Here is a 26,432-nt window from a genome sequence, read left to right on the forward strand (position 1 = left end):
TTGCAATTAGTCTTTCATATTTGTTGTCTGTAATTTAAAAGACGTTTTGAAACACATATGGAACGATAATAATTTTTTAAAATATAATAACACAAAAATGAAAAGGGAACTGGGGTACATTTATCGAGAGCCACAAATAACCCTTCAAAGAGCCGCATGCGGCTCCCGAGCCGTAGGTTGGCCACCCCTGTTATAGGTAATATTATTTCAAACCTTGGTGTTAATTTCAGACTTATAATTTCTAATATACAAGGAAGAGTTGAAAATTCCTTAAACAAATACATTTCTGGCCTGTTTAAGGGTATCTAATTTTCTTTCATGGAAGAACTATATAAATGAAAGATCAAGAGACATTAAATAGTTATCTCATGAGATAAATAGCCTGTAAGTGCCTGAATCTTTTGATATTTAATAGCATCACAATTAGCATTATAATTAAATATCATCATCAGTTAATTACTTAGTACATCAGTCAGTGCTAAGGATTTTAGTATACGAAGTAGAAGAAATTATACAAACAAAACACCTCAATCTCTTCTATTCAAATTATATTTATCAGATGTTAAATATGAATGCCAGTGCTCCTCCCATGTTCATACTAAATACAGACATTGCACTATAAAGATAAGCCAATTTCAACAATCTGAAATTTTAATAGATAAACTCTTGAATAAACAAATTAATGTTCAATAACTTCTCTTGGAAATATATGTGGAAGTGGCAAGATTGCACTTGCTATCCAGCAGTTATTTAGACCTCAATGCAACCAAGGCTGATGACCACTGAACAGCGACGAGAAATGACATCTCCCACAGTCAGCCTGCAGACATGCAGTAATTAATCACAAAGGAACTGAGAACTTGACAGAAAATAGGTGCTCCAAATTGATGTTTCAATTGATATGAATTGAATCTGAACTGTTTAATAATTTAATATGGCCATTTTATTTTAAACTGCATTTACATCGGTAATTGTCTTTTTATTGTTCATTAAGAAAAATGTAATTAAATGTATTACTCATCAAGAAAGCATTCAATCAGATCTATCAAGTTGATCCCACATCCATATGGATTCAAGATCTACATTATATGTATACATATATATGTGTGTGTGTAAGATCAAAATTCTAACTTTAAATTTGAAATAGTCCTTGAGCTCCCTATTACAATTTGGTTATTATTTTTGTGCCCTTAAAATAGTAACTGCTTATAAATCACTGTAAATGCATCATTTCAAAATTAATCCATTTCATATGATTCTTACATAAAGCTAATGACACAGAGACCTGCATAATGCTTCAGTCAATTAATAATTTCAAATTTCAGAATCGAAACTTTTAACAGCCAATGGGATAAATCATTGGCTGCTAAACTTAATAATGTTCAAGGATCGGATCGGATTATTCAATTATGGCAAAGCACACGAGGGATGCCTTCATAGAGGACTTTCTAAGGGAAACTATCTTGTATACACGTTACACATGGCGAAAACCACGAAAATGCCCATGCAGCCAGCCCGTTCATGGGATTCGAACCTCGGACCGAACTACCAGTGTTCAGCGTCTTTACCGCTCGGCCGCTGGTGGGCCTCATGTTCAAAAACAAGTCATTTTGAACCAAGATTTCATCTTGAACACATCACAGGCTTCTCTCACTTGGCTGCTGCCAACTTGCTAATGCCTGCTGTTGTTTCAAATGTGTTTCTAAAATGCAAAAGATACTGAAGTAGTTCTTCAAAAAAATAGGTGTTTATTGTTCAAACTGACCTTGGTTAAAAAAGTGTTTGCTGTCAAAAATAAAGAAAACTTAAAACAGACCATATGATTACAGGCTTCTTCTTTATATATTTCTATGTCAACAATTTCTAAATTTTTACACACACATTATCTTTCAACACAGCAGAAAAGATGTGTTTGAATACATGTACACTAGATTCAAAAGATGGTCCTTCCTTAAAACTTGATACAAGAAGACTTTTTAAATGATGCATACATACATATGTATATAATGAAAGAAAAAAACATTAAAAAACAACTACCGCTTTTAAGATTTCTCTATACTTTTAGATTTTTTTGTTCAGTATACAAAGTGCTCTAAAAAAGTTAGTTATGTGGCATTCCCCCTTAAAATATTGATCCTAGACAAATACTTCCAATTATAAAGAACTTCTTAAAATAATATAGAAGATTTTATGAAAATGTTTTTAACACTGTAGATGAAAGGTGCATCTGTAAGCATAAAATTTAACTTTTTATGTAATTAATAACATATATCTAGGAAAAGAACTTAAAAAAATCACAGGGATTGAAATACTATTTTGTAATTGTCAATTTAAAGTCTCTAACATCTAAATTCTTCAAAAAGGTTCTTTATATGGCTATGAACTAAAAGATTCCTCTAGTTTCAAATCAAAATTCCTCAAAAATTTTACTTCTGGACCTACCTAAATATTATTCAAGTTTCAAAAAGCCTTGTATAAATGTTATTTATGATTTATCATAAATTTAGACAATTCATGACTACTTCTCACAGAATATCTCACAGTCTGTTGGAGAATACTAGCGTGTCTGGGATCTCTGGTTGAGAAAAGCTAACCTATACAGTTAAATCTTTTGTACTGAATGCTAAAGTCTTTTAAACTGACCCTTGTAAAGAAATCCTTTAATATTCATTATCACAAAAGTTTATATACAAATACATATGCATTTCACAGTTAATTAAAAATATTTTTTAATAAATTTAAATGAAAGTTTTTTTCTAATATTATAAAAATAAAATCTACTCTAAAAAAATAAAATACATATATAATTTTTGCCAAAATCAAGACTTTTTCAAAACATTGAATTTTGGAGCAGAAACCCATTTAAAAAAATTACAGTTTGCATCAGGATTTGAAGGGTGCCCTGCTGGCTGAGCACACATAAAAAACTGACGTCCACAGTTAGGTCCTTTCTTTTTAACTGTTCTCAACACACATTCTTTACTATGGCCAGAACACAAAGGTGGCTTAGGCGGACCTCGAAATACTGATTTCCATTCCATGGCTTGATTAAGCTTAGGAGATGAACTGAATTTATCATACTCAGTTCCCAAAGAATTTAATTCAAAACTGTCACTTGATGCAGCTTCTTTATCTAACTTTTGATCAGACTGCTCTATTTCTGTTTCATATATGTCAGTTTTATTCATAGTATTATGATCTGGAATATTATTTGTAATAGTAAAGAAATTTTTAATTGACTTCTGAGCACTTTTTTTCTGTGAAAGTTTATTTTTAGAAGGCAATGATTGAACCTTGCTGTCACTAAACTTAGTAACCTGGTCTGCAGTATTCTGCACCTTTTGAAGAAAGGACTGAAGTGTCTGTTGACGACCACAAAATTCTGGCCATAAACGAGTACATATCGATGGTAACTGTACAGATTTTTCAGAAACTGAGTCACATTTCAAAACTGCAGTCACAGGGCAATGATCTGAGCCATCATAGTCTGATAATATTTCACAGTTCTCCAGAAGTGGTAACAGGTTACTACTCAATAATATATAATCAATTCGAGTCCCATAATTAGTAAGTCTTGCACCAGTTTTCACATTCCAGCAAGTATAAGCTTCTTTTTTATCTGGATAAAAATGACGAAAAGCATCAACTATACAAATGTTTCCTGTAAAGACACAACCAAAGAGTAAATATTTATGCTAATAAAATACTAAATTTATACAAAAATTTAAGCTCAAGGTTTGGAAAATGCAAACTTATTTAAATGGAAAAGATTAGATTATTTGAACATGGCAAAGCCACAAAGGCTATTTGCCTAAGAGGAGAGATGTCTTCATGAAAGAATTTCTGAGGAAAACTGACTTATAATATTACACATAAGAAAAACCATGAAAAGCAACCATGAAGTCAGCCCATTTGCCTGGGTGCAAATCCAAGCCAGGGCAAACTAACAGTTTTAGAACAGATCAAAGATATTTTATAATTAATTCAAAAGTATGCACAAGATATGCATTTATTCACAAACAATTACAAACAAATTAATAATTAATCATAAACAGATTTTATACACAAATAATAGATTAAATGTGAAAATAAAAGGAACAAGAATTCAATAAGATAAGCTTAAATTCTAAAAACATAAATCTAAAATGTATAATACAAATACAAGTAAAGAATAGACTACTAATGATGGCACTTACTAAAATTTACAATTTTTGAGTAAGGACAGATGTTACAGAAAATACAAAACAGATGTTACAAAAACAGACAGAGGTTAGAAAAATTAAGATATGGACAGATGTTATCAAAAATACAATTTTTAACACTTATATAATATTTCTTTACTAATATCCAACCTTCTTCCTGTTCAAGCAAAAGTTTACTTCAGCAGATTTTACTACTTTTAAATCATCTCATAGCATTATCCTTCAACAAGGAATTTAATGCTTTTCATGTTCTTGCCTTTTTGAATATTATTGTTTATATCCTCACTGACTAAACACAAGACATTCATATACAGTCAAAAGTCTTTAATCCGGACTCGTCGGGACTTCGGCGATTCCGGATTATAGATCATCAGTTTAAATCTGGTAAGATGGCATGCAGAAATTATAAAATTAAAAATATTGAAACATAATTTATAAAATAATGAGCAATTATGATCTAAAGGGTATCAAAATTTACAAAAAAAGAAGCTTAATATTTATTTGTTTACTTTATTAAACATTTCTTTCAATGCGCGCATGCGTAAAGCATACATCACGCATAGTCGAAATTAGAAAATTGCAACCAGAAAATTATTTGATGTGTATTCGTGATATTTATAATGACAAGGAATTTGATTTAAATCATATCAAAGATGGAGTACATTGAGATGAAATACTACGTTTAGTAAGGAATGAAAGCTGAATAAAATAAAAACATCTGCCCTGAAGATAACGATAGTGCTGACAGATCAACTTCCAGTTCATTGCGCGCGCGAAGCCCCCCCCCCCGCGCAGAGCAGCGTGAAATTGATAAACAGATTTCGGAACGGTTAGATAAACAAAGGATATACCTTTATCCATTTTTTGTAGCAATTCGTTTTTTGTTTGATGGACATCGAAACATACTTTCGTTTTCTAGATCCTTTGGGAGCTCCAGCATCGGAAATTCTATTTGACATAATCGAAAGTTCAAGCTTACTTTTATAAAATTGCTCTTACAGTCTGAAAAAAATAATAAGCTGGATCCAATTCGAAGATTAAGGAACAACGCAATCATCAACATTAACTGAAATAGATAATTAGATAATTTTAGCTTATACCATCCGTTATACATTAAACGCGCACGTGAAAACGTATTCTGCGCTTGCGCAGTCGTAGATGTCTTGTGCGCACGCGTAAAACGCCTATGAGCATGCGTCAACGCGGCGCATGCGCAGAAAGATTTTAGCTTTGAGGTCCGGATTATAGATCATTCCGGATTATGGGTGTCCGAATTAACGACTTTTGACTGTAATTAAAATAGTTCAGTTTGAAAATTTAAATTTATAATAAGCTATTTGTTAATGTAAACAATAGTTTTTAACAAGATGACGTTAAAAAAAATGGAAAAAATTATTTTATACCTTGAATACAGGAAAGATTTTAAATACTTCTGAATTTCTTTGAAAGAAATGTCAAAATTTAGAAAAAAATCCTAACTGTTAACCTAAGAAATACAGTTTTACATCAAAATTAAATGCAAACAGTTTCTTTTTCACTTTTCTTTTTACAACACAACTATTTTTTTTACTTTTTTACAATTACAACTTACTTCATTACAACTTTTTGTACTTTTATTTATGTCTGGGCAGGGCCATTCCAAGCAGGGGTGCAATGCATAAAAGTATGCGGGCGGCGAAATCGGGGGCAGCCAGACTCTTGTGATACCACGCTTAACTATTTTAAATTCATTAAATTCATAGTAATTACTTGTCATATGCAAGTACATTTTATGCAGTTTGTCATATATAAGTACTTATTGAGTATGAAATTAAAATTTTATTAATCATTGAGCATTTTTTAAAATTTAGGGACGGTAATCTTAGAAAAGCACATGGGCAGCCAATGGCCCGAGAACGGCCCAGTGTCTGGGGATAATCTTACATCATTGCTTCAAAACGATCTTATACTGGCATTTGAAGAATACAAAAAGCTTAAGATCTTATGAAAGAACTCAAGATGTTCAGCATAGTGAACTCACTGCTAAGATATTGATAAAGATACAACTTTAATGCTGATTCATAGGTTTATTTGAACCTGAATAGCATAAAATAAGAAGGCTGTACTTTCCTTAAATTTAAATTTGTTGCCACTTAAATCTGCAATTTTTTTAAATGCAAAATATAAATTACATATATTCCAACTGGTTTATTTAATTAATAAATATCACTCAAAATATTCTGTTAATAGTAAAATTAAAGTTTATGGAGAAAATCACAAATTAAAATAAAATCAAAGCTTAAATTTAAGTTGTGAAGCATACAATTGGCACAAATGTGTAAAGAGAAAGTAGGTTAATTCTCCTCAGATACCACATAAGAATTGGAATGGATTATTTAACTACAGCAAAGAACACTACGGCTACCTGTCTGATGGAAGGAAAACCTCCACAAAGAATTTTCTAAGGAAAACTGGCTTAGATTCCCATTACCCACAGGAAAAATTTCAAACATATTTATGCAGTAGCCCATTTGGTAGGTCAAACTACCAGTGTTCAAGAGTCTTATTCACTCAGTTACTAATAGGCCCAGATATCTGACAAAATTTTAAATTTATAGAATTTACATGGTCTGTACACATTTCTACATACAGAAATTAAGAACTTTTAAGGACCATTAATAAACAAACAAAAGAAATTATGGACCTATCAAGCAAATGGGAGCTTAATAAATTCAGTTAAAGATATTACCTATGCCTGAATTTCACTTTTGTAATACCATCCTAAGAATAAAATAGAACCCTGAACTTATTTGTAGCTTTAATTTTGATATTTTATAAAAAGATTTTATCACGTGTTTAAAAGTAATTACAGTACAAAGTCTTTAATCTGGACTCGTCGGGACTTCGGCGATTCCAGATTAGGGTTTTTTCCGGATTATAGTTCATCAATTTAAATCTGGTAAGATGGCATGCAGAAATTATAAAATTAAAAATATGAAACCATAATTTATGAAATAAAGAGCAATTATGATCTAAAGGGTATCAAAATTTACAAAAAAAAAAAAAAAAAAAAAAAAAAAAAAAAAAAAAAAAAAAAGCTCAATATTTGTTTACTTTATTAAACATTTCTTTCAATGTAAGTTGTTTATGTGCTAATACTTTCTCTTTAATTCTATAAACAGACATAATTTCTTGTTCAGTTACAAAGTTCCACTGTTCAAGTTCTGAACTTGTCAATCGTAATTTTTCCGTTTTCACTAACCTCTCTGTCACTTTCTTCATGCCTTTTATTCATATTTTGCAGCAATTCCACTTTTTGCTTAATGGACATCGAAACATGCTTTCGCTTTGTAGATCCTTTGGCAGCTCCAGAATCGGAAACTCTTTTTGGCATAATCGAAAGTTCAAGCTTACTTTTTATTAAATTGCTCTAACAGTCTGCAAAAAATAATAAGCCGGATCCAATTAGAAGATTAAGGAACAACGCAATCTGCAACATTAACTGAAATAGATAATTAGATAATTTTAGCCTAGCTTATACCTTCCGTTATACATCAAACGTACATGCATAAACATATTATGCGCATGCGTAAACGCATAATGCATTTACGCATGCGCAGAAATTTGTAGCTTTGAGGTCCGGATTATAGATCATTCCGGATTATGGATGTCCGGATTAATTTTCATAAGTTATGTTGAAGTAAGTACTGAATTCATAAATCATTAAGTTATAATATTTTAGTCTTAGTTCATAATGTACATAATTAAGGAACAAAATAAATTCTCAACAATAAGAACACAGAATTTTCTTTACGATACTCACCATCAATGGAATTAACAGGATTTGACAAAAAATATTTCAGCCACTGTCTTGCTTCAGAAGCATTAAATTCCTGCAGAATTAATATGAGAAATTTCAGAAATATAAACTTATTACAAAATTAACATTTGAAACACTCTTTAGAGGGGTTTAATGCAGTTCTTAAAATCTCTGTTAGAGCTTTTAGAATTCATACTGGTGGCAGAAAAACTACTGGGATCTGTTTATCCCACTCAACATTGAGCCTAACAAGAGAATACAGATTCCTTTGATTAGTCAGAAATGGTTCATTTACATGGAACTCAATGAAGTGTTCTCAAATACAGGACACACATGGCGGCACAGAAAACTAAATAACTGACCTGGAACTGGTAAATATCACGTCTTTTTCTGAAGCAGAAGCCAAAGCAAGCAATTAGGGAAAATGTTCCTTCCAACAAATATCGGGTTGTCAGAAAAGCCATGATATATTTTGGTAAAAAATGGCAAGTGATGATTTGTGGAGGTACAAGAGTTATTCATATTCATGCAGTTGCTATGTCATGAATAGCTGAGAGGTTGAGTGTCATATGTTGTTGATTGTCATGTCATACTGATCTATATTTCTCATTTTTATAGATTTGATAACATATGGAAGATTGAAGACCAAAAGCTGCATTTCTGCCATATTTTATTGTTTTACTTCAGGAAAGGGAAGAATGTGCAATAAGTATGTGAAAAATTGCATAAAGTTTACAGTGACAATGCATTACATGAACATAAATGCCAATGCTGGTTCACAAAATTCTGTGCTGGCGAGTTTGATTTCAACAACACCCCTCGGTCAGGAAAGCTAACCAAGGTTGATGATGACCAAACAAAGGCATTAATTAGCAAATCATTATTACACAACACAAGAGATTGCAGAAACATTGAAGATCCATTATTCAACTGTTCCCAAATATCTGAAGAAACTGGGATATATAAGCAAGTTCAATGTTTGGGTTAATCATGAACTCAAAGTTCATTTGAAGAACAGATAAACTTATGCGACATGCTCATTAATGATCCTTTATTGAAGCAACTGATAACTAGTGATGAGAAGTGGATTATGTGCAACAATGTGGTGTGAAAACATTTGTAGTCCCAAAAGGGGTGAGACGCCTCAAACAACATCGAAAGCAGAAATTCATCAAAGAAATATTATGTTCTCAGTATTGTGAAATTTTAATAGTGTTTTCTTGGTCTTCTACATAGGAACCAAACAATCATTTCCAAGCAAGTGTATTGTCAGCAAATAAACAGTTAGAACGAAGCATTCATCCAGAAATGGCCAGAACTCACTAGAGGTCATATTCTATCACAACAACATAAAACCACACACAAGTAATGTTCACTCAATCAAAAACTTTTGAAGTTTGAATGGGATATATTGCCACACCCACCATATTTGCTTGACCTTGCACTGTCAGATGTCCCCTTGTTTCACTCTCTTCAACAGTACTTGCATGGCATAACATTCAATTCAGATAAGGCTGTAAATCAGCACCTTCTTCAGTTTTTTTACACATAGATAGGTCCTTCTATGAACAAAGAATTCTAAAGTTTGCTGAAAGATGGCACACGGTTATTGAGCTAAATGAGCAATATATCATTGACTGAAATATATTCTTTGTATCATGAAATACAAAACATATTCATAATCTCACTTCTTCTTTTTCAAGTTACACATTGGTACTTATATAATACAATTGTTTAACCATGTGAAAAGAATACAACAGTTAGAAAACACATAAGGCATTCCACTTACTGTGTGTCAATAAATTGCTGTCACTAATTAATTTCATATTTACAGAAAGCAGATAGCATATAGCAGAAAGGAAGATGTCAAAAAAATTCAGCTATGGTTGGTAGCCTAGTATTATTATATCTGTATTCACAAAAAAGCAAGAGGGGCAAATTGGAAAATGACCAAATACGTCATGACTATTTTGATAACTGGATTATAGGATCTTCTCTAAGCTGTAAAAAGCATAATCCAACGACTGGTGCACACTTGGCCATAATAAATTTAGAAACTTGATTTGATGTTACAAGTGAGATAAGTCACAGCAATAATACTAGTAAGAATCTTCTTTACAAATGTGGGTTCGATGCATAAAAATATAGGTAGTTTCATCACCAGGAAACACTAGAGCACATGATAAAGTAAGCATCCAAATCACTAAGATATCACTCACCTCTGAAGAAACACTCGCTCACACAATAAGGGAAGAAAAAGGCAAAGATAGATGTAACAGTAAATTACAGTTAAGTAAACCAGAAGACAGACAACTGCTCTGCTGTGAGCTGTCAGCGTTGATTACTTATCTAGTGGAAAAGAATATTACATAACACAGATTATGTATGCCAAATGCTAAATCATATTTTATACATGGTAAATACATATTCATAATCTCACTTCTTCTTTTTCAAGTTACATATTGGTACTTATATAATACAATTGCTTAACCATGTGAAAAGAATAGAGCAGTTAGAAAGCATTCCACTTACTGTGTGTCAATAAACTGCTGTCACTAATTAATTTCATATTTACAGAAAGCAGATAGCGTATAGCAGAAAGGAAGATGTCGAAAAAATTCAGCTATGGTTGGTAGCCTAGTATTATTATACCTGTATTCACAAAAAAGCAAGAGGGGCAAATTGGAAAATGACTTTTATTAATATATTTGGATATTGATTCAGAAGTCAAACAACAAAAAGGAGATTTAGGAGATTATAAAAATTCTGTTGTCATTTCCTTCTTTCCATCAATTAGCTATAAAGTTGCACATATTTTGCAGAAATTTAACTTTCGGGTTGTTTACTCTCCCATCAATAAAATTCCAACTTCTATACTCAAGGACCCCATTCCGGATATGAATTCCTGGGGTATTTATAGGATTCCTTGCCAGTGCGGTTTAATTTACATTGGCCAAACTAAGAGAGCCTTAAAATTTCGCGTCAAAGAACATGAGGCATATGTTAGAAAAAAGGAAACACAGAAGTCTTCTGTTGCTCAACATTGTTGGTCCGAAAATCACACTTTCAATTTTTCTGCTGCCAAAATTATTCAAAAAACATCTTCCATTGGAGAACTGGATTTTCTAGAGGCATTTCACATTCATAAAAATCTTTCTGTTCTAGTTAACGATCCTAATTCCAATCCAAATTTGCCTTCGGCTTTTAGAGAAATTATGTTTTAGTTCTGGTTTCGCCAACAGATGGCGCCACTAGCTTATTCTTGTCCAGGCTTTCTTATCTTATCTAAACATTATTTCCTATCTTGTTCATTTGCGGTTTTGCAGCTGAAGATGATGGTTCGGTAAAACCATCGAAACTAGTCCTGTGAAAATTTTGTGAATTAACGCTGATTTTTGTCGAATCAGTATTTATTTGGCGTGTTATTGTGTCTTAATTATATTTGGATATGTTAATACAAAATTTCATAATGCAACTATAGTTTTAATGCAGTTAAACTTTATTAACATGCAGCATAATAAAACACCAAACATAAACTGATAGTTGCTGTTTTATTTCCAGAAATTTGGCATACCTAAGCAAAATAACAGCTAAACTCTTGCAACCATGCACATAACCATTCTTCCCGCATAATAATCATTTTAATGCCCATAATAATCATCTCAATGAAACAATGCCACCATTTTTTATGTGTTATTTTTCATTGTATTCCAAGTTAAAACAATTTTTATATATAAATTATGGTATTTTTTGCCTTGAACTTTGTTTTAAATTATGATTAAATTTAGTTTTAAAATGCGACTTTGTGAAATTAGACATTTGTAAAGAAAAAAATGTGGTAAAATTTCTGCAGGAGTACAGAATTTTGCTGAAAATTTTCTGAAGGAAAATGTGTTTCCTAGATAACCACTCTTGCCAAGTCTGCACGAATCCAAGTCTCTGCAATTGTGTGATTTTTTTAAGCAAAAACAGATTGCTGTGTACTTCAAGAGAAAAATAACACAACAAAATTACAGAAAGATTTGAAGAAGAATGTAAGTACTTTATTTTTTAATGCATTCCATTATACTTGTTTAATAATTCAAATTTACACTTTAAATTGGCAGTATGTTTCTTTTCATATGTTGATAATGTTTACCAACTTACATACAATAAATATCAATAGTTAAGGAATCTTTCTTTAAAAAATATATATAGCATAATTAGTGTGACATTTGGTACTAAACGAATTTTCATTGCTTTCACCACATGTAATAGAAATAAAAGACAATTTTTTTTTTACTGTGAAAGCCCTCCATGAAGGTATCTCTCAAAAGAAAAAGAATTCTCAACTGCCATACCATATTGCACATCAGATTTCATTTAATGATATAATACTGCATTATTCATTTTTAACCTGATGTTTTTAGCAACAGCCAGCAAAATATTTTGGAAAATGTCACCAGTGGATCAAAAAAGGAAAATTGAGTAATAATTATAGATAAAAGAAAATTTCTAAGTATTAAAAATGTACATACAAATGAAAAGAAATAATCCCAATTAATATTTACAGTATGAATAATTACCTTTTCATCTCCAGGATCACAATGATCAATAGGACAGCAAGCAATATTCATGTCACCAACAATTACTACAAAACTGCAGAAAGGAAAATGTTTAATGACTAAACTCTTATGATAATAATTGAACAAAAAATGGCATGTAAACATTGTTACAAAAATCATTGCAAAGTTTATATGAGGGGCATTTTTTAAGTAAAGGCCATTTGAAAATAAAAACAAAATGAAAGAAAATTTTCAAATACCAAATTTATTTTCAGATTCAATATACATTTCCCTATTTTTCAATATAGTTGCCAAGTTTGTTTAAACACTGGTCATACCTTAGGACTCGATTTTGAACACTCTCTTCATAGAAACTTGCTGCCTGCTCCGATAATCAAGAGGTCATGGCCATTTTGACGTCCTAGACTAGACATTTCAGGAAATTCATTTCAAAGAGTGATTATGGTGAAGCTTCTGTTCTCAACAACTTTCACTTCATTTGAAGCCACCATATTGTCTGTGATCATAGATGGGTGACCACAGCGGGACTCATAATGGACGTTCATGTTTCTGATGAAATTATGCACTTTGTCATCACTCATGGCAGTAGCTTCGTAAGCTTCACAAATCTGCCAGTGAATGTCTGCAATAGACAAGTTTCTTGCTGACAAATAACATATCACTGACTGTACCTTGCACGGGCCGGGCGATTTGATAATATTAAACATATTAGACATAGAACAGACCATACAAGTTACCTACATAGCTGCAACTGAGAAACAGTTGTTTCCAAGAGATGCTAATACATGACGCAGGTACTCGTTGCCGCCCGCGTGACATATATTAGTGTATACAGCAAAATGGCCCTTACTTTAAAAACACACTACATACATATTATATTGATGCTGACTGTGCAATAATTTTTAATTCAAGAATTACTATTGTCCCTAGATGTTTAATAACTTTTTACCTTAATATTTCTTAAATCACTGTCAGTTTTAATCTAAAATATCTGACTTCACATATCATGGCATTTAAAAAAAAATAAATAAAACATTACAATTTTCAACTGTAATCCACAAGATTATGGCAGGACTGTTTTGTATGTAAAGCTCATTCAATTAAATGATAATTCAGGTGGAAAGAAGCATTATGTAGTTCTGCCATAGGGACTAAATTAAAGAAAACATATGCTCAATAGCAGTGCATATATATATCCTATGCAGGATAAAAATATTTTGTGATAAAAAAGTATTTATACAATCAAATAAAAAAACAACAACTTTGGATAAGTAGGTATTTTCATATAAAATGTTTACTGATTTCAAGCATCATTGATCCCTGTCTTTCAAGAACAAAACAAAATATGACCATGGAAGGGGAAAGGCACAGCAAAGAGCCAAATAAGTGAGGCCAAATGAATAGGCAGAGTCAAATATGAAATAAAAATAGCAAAAAGGGAAAAATCAAATCTAAGATACTAAAATTTTGAATGCTTTGGAAAACCAGATTGGAACTAATATTATTAATTTAAATATCAAAGAAATATAATTCACTAATCAAAGAGGTTTCTTAGATAGTTTTAGTGGAATTTAAATCAAAATTCTAATCAAGAGACTAATTATAATTACCTATTAAAGCTTTATTTATTTTACCATTCATGACACAGTATTGATATCCCTTAATGGGAAATTTTAATGCTATCTTAATTCGGCTGATGCAACACAACAACAAGAAATGTTACAAATTTACTAAGAATAAAATTAGAAATAGGGTTTTATAACAAGAAATGAATAAATAACTTCATTGATAGGTGAAAAACATTACTTGAATTGTGCAAAATTTGAGCAATTTTTGCAACTGAGAGAAGGGGGACACAGAATAACAAGATTATCATGACTGTTACAAACAGACTAATGTCTTCATGATGATAGCATGAGAATTTTTTAAAGAGTTTTTATCAGTGACTGTGGCATGTACAGGTATAAGTGGGTGAGACACCAGAATTTCACCAGCAATAGCCCCATTGCACTAACTATGTGATTTGGCTCCAATTTGAAGGGAGAAAACCTCACGGACAGTCTGAAGGTCTCCCCCTTTACCCCACCAATCTCTTTTGGCTCCCCCTGTGCCACACATATTATATGTTTACAAACATCCATGCCTTCTCTGGGATTTGAATCTGGGCCTACTATGGTATGGTAGTCAGCATCACTAACCACTATACCATTAACTTTGGCAGAAAATCAGGCAAATTACCAAAAGATTACTTAAGTAACTGAATTTTTATGAAAGAAAAAATGTGAAAAGCAAACAGCATAATGAAGTTAAGCTACCCTTTTTTTAAGCAGAATGACATGATTTGGCATGAAGAAGGGGCAAATAGAAATTTTTAAAACAAGAGTAGAAATTTAAAATTGCTTATAATAATTTGCCATACCAATATGCATAATACAACATTTGGGTGCATTCAACATAAGATTATCAAACTACTCTTAAAATGTAGAGATCCACACTTATACTAGAACTATCCATAAGCTCAGAAAAGATTTTTAGAAAACAGATAATATCTTGCAACGGGTATATATCCTTCATGTATGCTCAGTGGAGTTTAAATCAAATAAGAAGGCTGGCTGCAATATGTAGATGATATCCTTATTTTTTAAACATTAGTTTCTCCACTAGAGTAGATGAAGTGACACATAGTTATACGCAGAGACAGATTAAAATTCCTCCTTCTAAATATTTGAACACGTAGTTGCAGAATACCATCATATGGTACCTCTGAGCTAGTACAGACTTACATGCCTCAACACTAGATTAGCACACAATACAACACTGACATCAAAATGATGCCTTTCCAGGATAGTGAAGACTTAGGTACTCTCCAGTTGAAGGCATGGTGTGAATCACTGTGCAAACTGAACCTGGATTTCCCAGAACACAAAATAAGGACCATGTTCCTACATCCAATCATGAAATTATCTGCATGCTTTTGGAGAATATGGCATCAGACTGAAACACTCTTTGGCAGGCTGCAGTTAGTTGAATTCATTTTGCAGGCCTAGAATACAAGTTATATGTTTATAAATGTTAAGAAACCTTCATCCCTAGTATCAGAATGGGTTTCTTATTACACTGTGCTTATGTTCTCTGATAGTTAATGATATAAAAATGGCCCTGTTGTAGCATTATACTCCATAGCTGCCAACTTTGAAATATGAAAAACTGGGAGGTTTTCCAGCTAAAAACTCCTGTTTCCTGGATGTTTCAACATTGAATGGGTATGCTAAAAAATTCTGAGCAGGAAAGGAAAGTTTTACTTTCTCAAAGTAATTTTAAACATAATGAAAATAAAATGCATATAGTACTATTATGTGGATAAACTCAATAACCCTTGTTAATGTACCCTTGTTAATGTTAAAATAAAATTAAAGGCAAATATTAACTGACTCTACATTCTTTGAATCTTCATATAAAGTTCTAAAAATGTCCATGCAGATTAAGATAACTCATATTAAACAAAATTTAGCAAGAAATATTACAATGAAAGTCACTATGATGGGGAAATAAAATTTGCCCAATTAATGTTCAATAAATTTCATTTACTGCGGAAAAACACTTTCCTTAGTTAAAAATTAAAAACCAGAAGATGCAATGATCTACTGAGAGATTCAGAGTTGTAACATAAAACTGGAAGACTTGTCAGCTATGATATTCCATCGACACCCTGTATTGACATATTTCTGTTGCACTAATAATGCTTTTTAGAACAATAAAAAATTCTTTATTACAATATATGATACTTATCAACTTAACAGACAGTAATTCTTACTATTGATGCAAAAATAATAATAAATAAATAAATATCTTAATTATTATTGTATTTTTGGTAAAGAACAGATTTCCTATCAAATAGCCAGTATGCAACACTGAAGTGAAAATAACTGTTACGATCAGTACATAATCATCAATCAAAATATATTATAATATTTCATATTTTCAATGGCAGCCATCTTTTCTCTTGCATTCTGTTGCTACTCATTATTAGTTCAATCAAGATAATGAGTTTCTTCTTTTTCTCCCCCCTAATAATATGTATCTCTATGATTTGTGAAATACAATTCATGTGAGGATAGCAGGAACTGTTATCCATTAATTATGTTATAAAATCCATCCAATATGTTATAAAATATCAGTACAGTTAAATACCGAAAATCCACCGACCTGTTATCCGCAAACTCCTGAAATCCGCATTGCCTCAAAATATAAACATTCAGCTTATAGGTTCCGGAAACTGCAACATTGAGTACGAAATATCGAAGAAAAAATACTTACCAAATAATGACGTCATAATTACCAAATAATAATGAGTTTAATGGAAATACCAAATTATTGACATAAAAAAAGTTAAAAAAAAATAAGATAAACGTTTTTTCCCTCTAATCTCTGCATTGAGGTAAAAAAGCAGATGATTCACTCAGCTCTTCGTTCAAGTTCATGATTCATGTTGTTGTATTTTCTGAGCTTTGTTATTTCACGAGATTGTTTAACACTGCTTTTTTTTTTTTTAATCCTGATATTTTGTGGATAAATTAAGAATATTTTAAATTTCAGCCCTTTTTAATACAATGACAGATAAATGCACTCATGATTTTACTGCTTACAACATTGAAAAATGTAAACACGTTGCATTGACAGTAACGCAAAAAGTGCAAATTCTGCAAAAGATGGAAGCAGGTGCTACTCTTTGATTTATAGCAGAATGGTATGGAATTGCGACACGATTGTGTATGATATACGGAAAAATAAAGAAAAGCTGTTGAAATTTTACAGCAACAGTGATTCTAACACCGGAATCCAAAACCGGAAATCTTTGCATGAGGCGAAATCGGCAAACCTCAATGATGTGTACATATACAATGAATAATATAATCAATTTATATATGTAATAATAATTTAATGCATATAATAAATTATTGCAATAATGTACATAATAATTTAATTAAATGTATCTAATATGCCTTATTTATTTTGCACTTTTAGTCCGAAAATTGTGCTTTATCTTTTCTGTCCTGAAATCCGCGAAATCCTAAAATCTGCGCAACCTCTGGTCCCAAGCTTTGCAATCACATTTTGAAAGATTTTGTGAAAATCCATAAATAAAAATATACAGGCATAAATATACATCAATAATCCTCTAGAGAATTTTATCACTCAGTCAGGTGAGTAAGCCTCCATCCAACAAGTTGTTCGACTAATATGATTATGTTAAATAATGTTTTAGAATTAATTAAAAATGCAATGAATAAAAATTTACAAGTATGCTTTACTATAGATCTTAAAACAACTTATTTATTAATATAAAATTCAAATATTTGCCTAACTATCAGGGCTGTGGAGTCAGAGTCATGGAGTTGGAATCGGAGTTGTGCAGATTTTGGGATAAAAGGAGTCGGAGCTGGAGTCGCTAAAAACAGGTCGACTGCAACTCCAGTTTTTGTCAGACAGTTTGGATTTGAAATGAAATTAAAGTGAATTGAAAAAAAAAAATAATGACAAACTGAGTTATTGTTTTTATTTATAAACTATATACATTAATAAATAGTTATTTTCTATTTTATTGACATATTAATAAATAAATATAAGGGGGGAGGATGGATGTGATATTTACCATTAGTAATTAAACTGATTTATATAGTTACTTCATTTAGTTACAAATCTGACTGGGAAATTTAGGTAAGCAGCAACAGCAAGAAGAACTCCCAAAATTGATGCCATTCTTAGGAAGCGAGCAGGAAAAGGAGCAATTATTGATCAAGCAAAGTGATGAGGAAGTACATATTTGATAATATAGAGCTTGTTAGAATTAACTTTTTTAGAAGATGAACACTAATATTTTTCTAACAGAAAGACTGTGGAATGATCTTTCAGAATTGGAAACTCTTCTTTCTACACTGTATATAGCCACAAAAAAACTACCATCTGAAGTATTAACAGGAGACGAGAATGAAAGAATGTGATGTTTGTTCTTTCTGATATGGAGCGTTAATTACAGAAAGCATCATTTCTTCAATGAAGAAAAACGAAACTAGTTTGCTAGACAATGAGATCTTGCTGGGTTCAATATATGTAGATCCAAAACACCGAATTTTGTTGGATGACGAACAAATTAAGAAGGCAAAGAAAGCCATATATGAACTTTTAATAAGAATGAAATTGTTTTCAGAACAATTTGAATATTCAAATCAGGATAGTCAAACTGCAGACATTGCAACTGAGTCTCTATCATCCTCTTTCAGTGATGAATTAGATTTTGAGAATTATTTTTGGATAATATTGAAAAGGCTAAGGCAAAGCGAATGAAAATAAAGAACCAAGAGCCTTTAGATATGAAAATGAAAAAATACAACCAAGATTTCTGAAGAAATACAGAAATATGATTGCTCTTGCAAGACAGAAAAAAGTAGCCCTAACAGTAACAGCTGTCTTTTTCCTACTCAATTCAGTGTGGAAAGGCTCTTCTCAGCTCTGAAGTTTATCAAATCGGATCTATAGTCCTCCAACAAAGATCTTGTCAAAGCTATATTATTTTTTAGAAATAACTAATGCCAGTTTTTCCATTTCATAATAAATGCTAACTAATATAAATAATTTGCTATGCCATCAATTTTTTTCATAGCATCTATTACTTCTTTTATATTAAAAAAATAAGCCATAACCCATGTGTATATGTTTTCACACATATACAGAATGTTCGGGATAAATTTGACATATTTATAATTGATTATATTTTTCCATAGGTTGGAGGTATTGACACACACTACTCATCATTTAAAAGTTTGGACCCTTCTTCATTCATATACAAGATGTCAGAAAGGATGGATGACTGGAACCCACCTGAATCATGGAAGAGAATAACTTGCATCATGATGATTCGTGCCGGCTATCAAAATAAGGATATTATGACTGCTGCCCAATGCTCCCTGAACACAGTAAAAACAATCAAGCATGAACTAGGGACTTGCAATGGTGACTACGAGGATGTAGCAAGAAGAAAGATCCCTAGCAGACAAGCTGATTGCGTTCGTACAGCAGAATTCCTCACAAATCTGCAGGAACAGGTGTTGAAGAACCCTGGCATTGGAATTCAGGCTTTGTCACGTGAAATGAATGTTGCAGCCTCTACTATGAAGCTTGTACTCAACGAAGACATTTGCTACAACTCATACAAACAGATTTTCTTTTTCCTTACGAAACTGTCAAATTTATCCCGAACACCCTGTATATATATATGAGGGAGTCGAAGTTGGAGTCCTTAAAATTCCAGGAGTTGGGGTCAGAGTCGGTCATTTTCCTTACAGACTTCACAGCCTTGCTAACTATAAGTATTCATATTTTAACCTTGAAATCAAATCTCAAGTCAAACCAATACTGAAGAACCATTATGATCATAAATGAAATACTATTGATAAGATAGCTATTGAACAAAATTTTTAAATCATAACATGCAAATAAATAAGTTAAATTATTGGACAGCTTCCATTGATTTGATAATTCACATATTTAAAAAAAAAATGAATTTTTAAATCCTTTAATGTATAAGAAAAATTATTATTAGATAAAGAATGACATGAATTTGTTACCAGCCATTACTACAAAGTTCTTTTGTCTTTGCTTCAAGCAGAAAACAAAACTGCATTTTATACAGATGCCTCTCAGGCTTATCAGGATCCACTCTAGGGCAATAGACATTGATGATGGCTAATCGTCTAATTTCATCATTGAACCTACATACAAAGAAAACAACATGCTTATGGTTATGGTTTATTATTACAGCTTAATAAATTCTAATTAAAATAGAAGAAAAATCATTTCAGTTTGGTAACTAAAAAATACTGGATTCTATTTGGTTTTAATTCCTAAAATTTGTTAACTCACTTTTTTCCTTTGAACAGAAGCAGATATTAAAAAATTGAATATACATGTGTTTGCTGTTTATTTAGCAACATCATAACGAAAACATAGTCAAGAACTCAAAATCATCAAATGACAAATGTAGTTTGATTGTCAAAAAGCATACTATATTACATACCATCTATGTATTATGTATGCATTCTAAAGTGAAGTAACACATATACCTTACATGCACATAATTTATATATACACATACATAAAAAAATAGTGCAAGGAACAGAGTTTACTTTTATTTGATATTTAAATTATTAGAAAAAGAACTTAAATTAGTAAAATGTGCACTAAATACAATCATATTAATCTCATTATATATTAAAAATAAAATTTTGGAAACTTGACATTATAATATCAGTATGATTTTATATATTGAACATTGTACATTTAAATAATACTTGCTTTATATACCGAAATTTAAAAATATTTTTCCTATATTTTAGCATTGCAGTAATCATGTTGTTTTATAAATAGACTTGTAACATAGGCTAGTTACAGATGGAAGAAAAAATAATAGAAAATTTTATTAATAATAAATGAAAAAATTTTTATTAATAGGGGGTGGACCACCCTTTGACTGAAGTACAGATTGAATGCGACATGGGATAGATGCATAAAGGTCATGGATAATATTTAAAGGAATATTAAGCCATTCCTCCTGCAGAGCGGTCTCTAATACCGAAAGTCCAGATAGAGGTGGAAATCGGGAACAAAGTTTGGACTCCAAATATACCCATAAATGTTCAATAATATTCCCGTCTGGAGACTGAGGGGGGCCAAGCGAGATGTTCAACTGCATCGTCATGCTCTTCGAACCATTCTTGAATATACCTAACAGTGTGGAAAGGGGCATTGTTGTCTTAAAAAAGCGGTCGCTCCCCAGGGAATACAGTCTTGACAAAAGGATGGACATGATCCCCTAGAATGCTTAGACAGTGATTGGATGTGATCCTTTCATGCAGAATAACAAGTGGCCCAAGACCATGCTAAGATATCGCACCCCAGACCATAATGGCACCACCTCCATGCTTCACAGTCAGCAGGAGGTAGTCAGGATGAAACACTTCTTTGGGCATTCTCCAGACATAAATGCGTCCGATCGACTGAAATAAGGTGAATGACAATTCATCTGACCATATTACCTGTTGCCACTGCTGTGAAGACCAGCCTTTGTGATTTCTGCACCATTGCCATCGCTTGAAAGCATTAGTTGCCGTCACCAAGGGTTTACGAATTGCCACTCTGCCATAAATGTTCGCAGCATGAAGTTCCCTTTGGACAGTATTTGTTGAAACAGGGTCCTGGAGATGACTGTTCATTTCCGATGTTATCTGGGATAACGACTGCTTGTGCTTTCAGGCTACTATGCGCTTCAAAACCCGTCTATCCATATCAGCCAGCTTTGAACTTTCGGCCACTATTGTACTTTGAAGACGTTGTCTTACTCTCTTTCGTGTACACTGTCATAACGGCTGATACTGTACGCCTTGCACAACCCACAAGCAGACTTCTGTTGTAGGTAGCAGACTTCTGTTGTAGGTAGTGCGACTGTATTGCAGGTGTGAAATACGTCATACTTTTTCACAGGTGTTCGCATTATTTTGTCTTCCACCTGTATAAATAATAATATTCTTGAAAAACATGCTATCAGAATCATTAATGTTTTATCCTTGTACTAGTGCCTTCAATATATATTAACTACACTTATAGATGAAAAAAACTAAAATTAAATCTACATTTATTATCTTACTCAATTTTAAATCAGGTATCACCATTTTAGATTTGTAAGGAATATATTAATTAAAGATATTGGTGAAAAATAGTAAAATGGCATCTTAAATAATTATTCTTATATAATTACAATGTTTATAGAGAAAATAATAATTACTCAAGTATGAAAAAAGTCAATCAAACAAGTACAAAATATAATTTATATTTTAAATTCAAACCATTATGGAAACAAACATTTGTATAAAAAAGGGATGGAATATTAAAATCCTTGATTCCTGAAAACAGTTTTGAGCCTGAATCTGTATTTTTCCCACATTCAAAACTATTGAAGCTTTACTTAAAAAACTTTAAATAATTCAATTAAAAACTTCAGAAAAATCTGTTTTCCTGTGTTGTCTGATAGACCCAATCATTAAAAAAAAGGGGGGGAGAGAAAGGATGCTACTGTGGCAATTTCAGTGGTATATGAACCACCAATATCATCTCCTGGCGGCTGCAAGAATGCAATTAACTTTTAAAATAAACAAGTTTCTGATTTTTAAAAAATTTTTGGAAAGAATTAGAAGCATTTTATACTTAATGCTTAACTATGTTAAGAATTGAAATAATTTCCCTTCTACCTATACTTTGATTTAAAAAGAATATGAAAAGCTGTAAGATCTGAGCTATTACTTTATTTATTTATTTATTTTCAAAATATGTTGAGAAAAAATTGTTTAGTTGTGTACATTATTTACTAAATTTCATTCATATCTTAATAAGTCTATTTTAATACATATATTCTTAAAATTTGTTTTTCATTAAACAAGATTTCAAATTTTGTTTTAATTAAAAACTTTTATTATTAAGGATTTATTATTATATGAAAGATTAAAAATATTCAAGAGATTTAAGAACTTTTTAAGGGTTTGGATTTGAGAAAATTTAGGATTGGTCTCACCTCTAGTATAAATCAAGTGTAATTTTAAAAAACTTACAACAAATTTCATTGCAACATGTATTCCTATACACTAAATAAGAAATCATTCTGCATAATACATAATTATGATGCTATGTTTATCTCATTATGAAAGTTTTCATATATGATTATATTTAAAAGCGAAATAAACTAGGTTTGCATTCAGTACATAAACCCTCTATTGCAGTCGCCTCTCGCGAGCACATTTCCAAAACAGCAACATTTTTGTTAAACATATTTTCAGTCCTATGTGATACATCTGAAATATTAATTTTGGAAAATGGGTTTGGACAAATAATAATATTGGTTGAACTTTATGGAAATCAGAGAAGCAAAGTTCAAAATTATTTTTCAGTGCATTTAGGTTTTCTGAGTATTTCTCAGCTTCAATTGCCTTGTGGTTATTAATATGGCTTGATAAATTCTGGAAATGGGTAAATTTTTTTTTTTTTTTTCTTTCATCTGATTTATCCACAAATTTAACTTTACTTGAAAAGCAGTTACAGTCCCAGTCAATTGAAAAAGGTTTTTTTCCTTTTTCCAGGAGATCTTCGTTCAGTTTGTTTAGTTGTCATATCCATGATAAAATACAGATCAGATAACCAATTATTATCATCCAATTCTTTATAACTTTCGTTTCCAGATTCCAAAAACTGATTTATTGGCAAAAAAGTTCTACAAATTGTTGAAGTATTTTTTCCCTGCTGAGCCATCTAACATCGGAATGAAGCCGTAAGATTCCCTGATTAAGATAGATTAAGAAATATAAATGAATGGTTATTTAAAAAATATTTTTTGTTCATAGTACCTAATCGGGATGCATATACAAATATGTTTTGCATATACAAAACGAACGGTGAGCACACTTGTGCTCAGGAGCACAAGGTTGGCCACTGCTGCTCTACTGAATGGCTGACATAATCCACATCTAACAAAAAATTGCTTTGTGCACTAACCATCCCCAAATACATAGCTAAGACATAAGGTCATTATGTATTAATCACATTACAGATTTAAAACATAAATCCATTTTGAAAAACTTTAAAGATCAGCTGTCTCCCAGTGGATGGTTAGCACATAAATTGAAATTTTTATTAAAATTAATTTGAATATTTGTTAACCCTTTGATGCACAATATTATTTTTATAATTTTTTTAATAAAAACTCTAGAAATTGAATATTATGATCCTAGAGACAAATAATATATGAATTTAAAAAAAAAATCTACTCTTGCCCATTGTTCTGTGGGTGGTGGTTGCTGTGTGAAACCACCGCACATCTAGGACTTTGAAACTTACTGAGGTAACGTAACATAACATTAGTGGCGCTTCCTTCTTATGAAAAGAAGGAAAAGAGCTTAGGCAATGTTGCCCATTGCTCTTCCGCCATTTGATCATTTAAGACAAAAATTTTAATTGGTAATTCCAGTGAAAGGTAAATAATAAATAAGTAGATAAGATCCCAAATTGACACCAAATATATAGTATCAGCAAAAAATCCTATTTCTAAATTCACGGTGTCGGTTAAATCGTTAAAAACTTCCCAATAGGATCAAGAGCCAATTCAATCCCTCCGAAACCACCAAACGCAAACTCTTGACCAAACAAGGATGCGATGGCAAGTCTGAAAAAAAAAAAAAAAATAAAAAATGAAATAAGGAGGGCAGAGGTACTTTCTTAAGCCAAGTGGCCAGGTGGTGTATAAAGATTTAATATTTATTTCCAAATTATGTTCCAAAACACAGCTATGAGAGGGAGATCCCTGCATATTTTCTTTTATATATATTAAAAAAAAAAAAAAAAAAGAACTCACAAGGCACCTCAATCCTTATTTCTTGTGGTTTCAAATTCACCTTACCTGTAGGTATTTAGTACACATCAGGAACCCTATTATGCCAGACAGCCCTTTGTATACCTTACCTGTAGGTTTTAGTATACATTAGGAACCCTATTATGCCAGACAGCCCTTTGTATAGAAGGGCCTGATCAAAGCTGATATAGGGAAACCCAAGGAATTTGTTTCTAGGGACAGAAAACACTGGACATCATACCAGGAAGTGAAAAAGTGTTTCCTCCTCTTCTCTACAAGCTGGGCAGAGAGGATATTCGACAAGACCATATTTGTTGAGATGCTTGGCCAGATAAGCATGTCCAGTAACAATTTGAATTACCTGGCGTAAGTTAGTTCTACTGAGGTGTATGCGTTTACCTGATAAGTTAAGTGTACTAAGTACCAATTTAGAATGAGCACAGTCTTCTAGACTGCAGACAGTAGTTTAGACCATATATCATCATGTTTGTTCTTTATCCAGCTTCTTACTTCTTTTTTAACAGTTTGATATGAAACTGGGTAAAATGGTTCTGGCTCAGACATGGGTAGTTGCGAAGTATCTTTAACTACTTTATCAGCTAGTTCATTTCCAGCAAAATCACAATGACCTGGGAACCAAACTAAACTAATGGTTTTATGGGCCTGAGCCAGAGAACTGAGATCTTGAGTACAGTTCAAAACACAGTTTTGTAACTTGACATGATTAGCCAGGGCAAGGATGGCTGATTGGCTGTCAGAGAGAATATATATATATTCTTATCAACCGTATTTTTAGCTAAGAGTTCCCTGGTGACCATATTGATCGCCAGAACCTTGGCTTGGAAAACAGTTGTTAGTTTAGCAAGGTATTGATGAAATCTTCTCCAGATCCCTTGGTTCTTATAATAGCTCCAGCTCTGAAGTTGGATTTTGGTCCATCTGTGTAGCATTCAACTGATCCTGTTGGAATTAGGTCAATTAGAGATTCTATCTCATTCCTTTTTGGTATATAAGTTGAGAATAGTTTATCTGGAACTATTGTTTTAGTAACTGAATCTGTGAGCATATAGATTATAGGGATCGCATTGCTTAAGTCCAGGCATATCTCAATGTGGCTTTTATGACCAAAACCTGTCCTTTGGCACCATGTGCCCTTTTTATTCACGTTATACATGGCTTTAATTGTTTCTCCGCTAAATAATTTCAAGGGTGGAATTTGCAATAAAAATTCTAATGCAGCAGTAGGGGTACTGTTTAAAGCCCCACTAATGCATAGGCAAGCAAGTCTTTGCACTTTTTGTAAAATGTTTAAATATGTGCTTTTGTGAATAACATTGATCCACACCATGCATCCATAAGAAAGCATTGGCCGGACTATAGCAGTATAAATCCATAGAGTAGATTTTGGGTTAAGGCCC

At 31.9% G+C, this 26,432-nt stretch overlaps 1 protein-coding gene across 1 annotated transcript in view; it reads right to left on the reverse strand.

Moving 5' to 3' along the window:
- Nucleotides 1–1,818: 1,818 nt before the first annotated feature.
- The window catches only part of LOC118189898 (DNA-(apurinic or apyrimidinic site) endonuclease 2-like), a 31,552-nt gene continuing 6,938 nt past the window's right edge, over nt 1,819–26,432 (reverse strand). The window contains exons 3-6 of the mRNA XM_035360602.2: nt 20,192–20,335; nt 12,567–12,639; nt 8,005–8,074; nt 1,819–3,661 (exon numbers count right to left, since the gene is read on the reverse strand). Of these exons, the coding sequence (XP_035216493.1) occupies nt 2,820–3,661; nt 8,005–8,074; nt 12,567–12,639; nt 20,192–20,335 (1,129 nt within the window). The 3' untranslated portion in view covers nt 1,819–2,819. The remainder of the gene's footprint in view (nt 3,662–8,004; nt 8,075–12,566; nt 12,640–20,191; nt 20,336–26,432) is intronic.

The sequence above is a fragment of the Stegodyphus dumicola genome, chromosome 5 (assembly GCF_044657685.1).
Source record: "Stegodyphus dumicola isolate Sdum_Otavi_A_Nest chromosome 5, ASM4465768v1".
Classification (NCBI taxonomy): Eukaryota; Metazoa; Arthropoda; class Arachnida; order Araneae; family Eresidae; genus Stegodyphus; species Stegodyphus dumicola.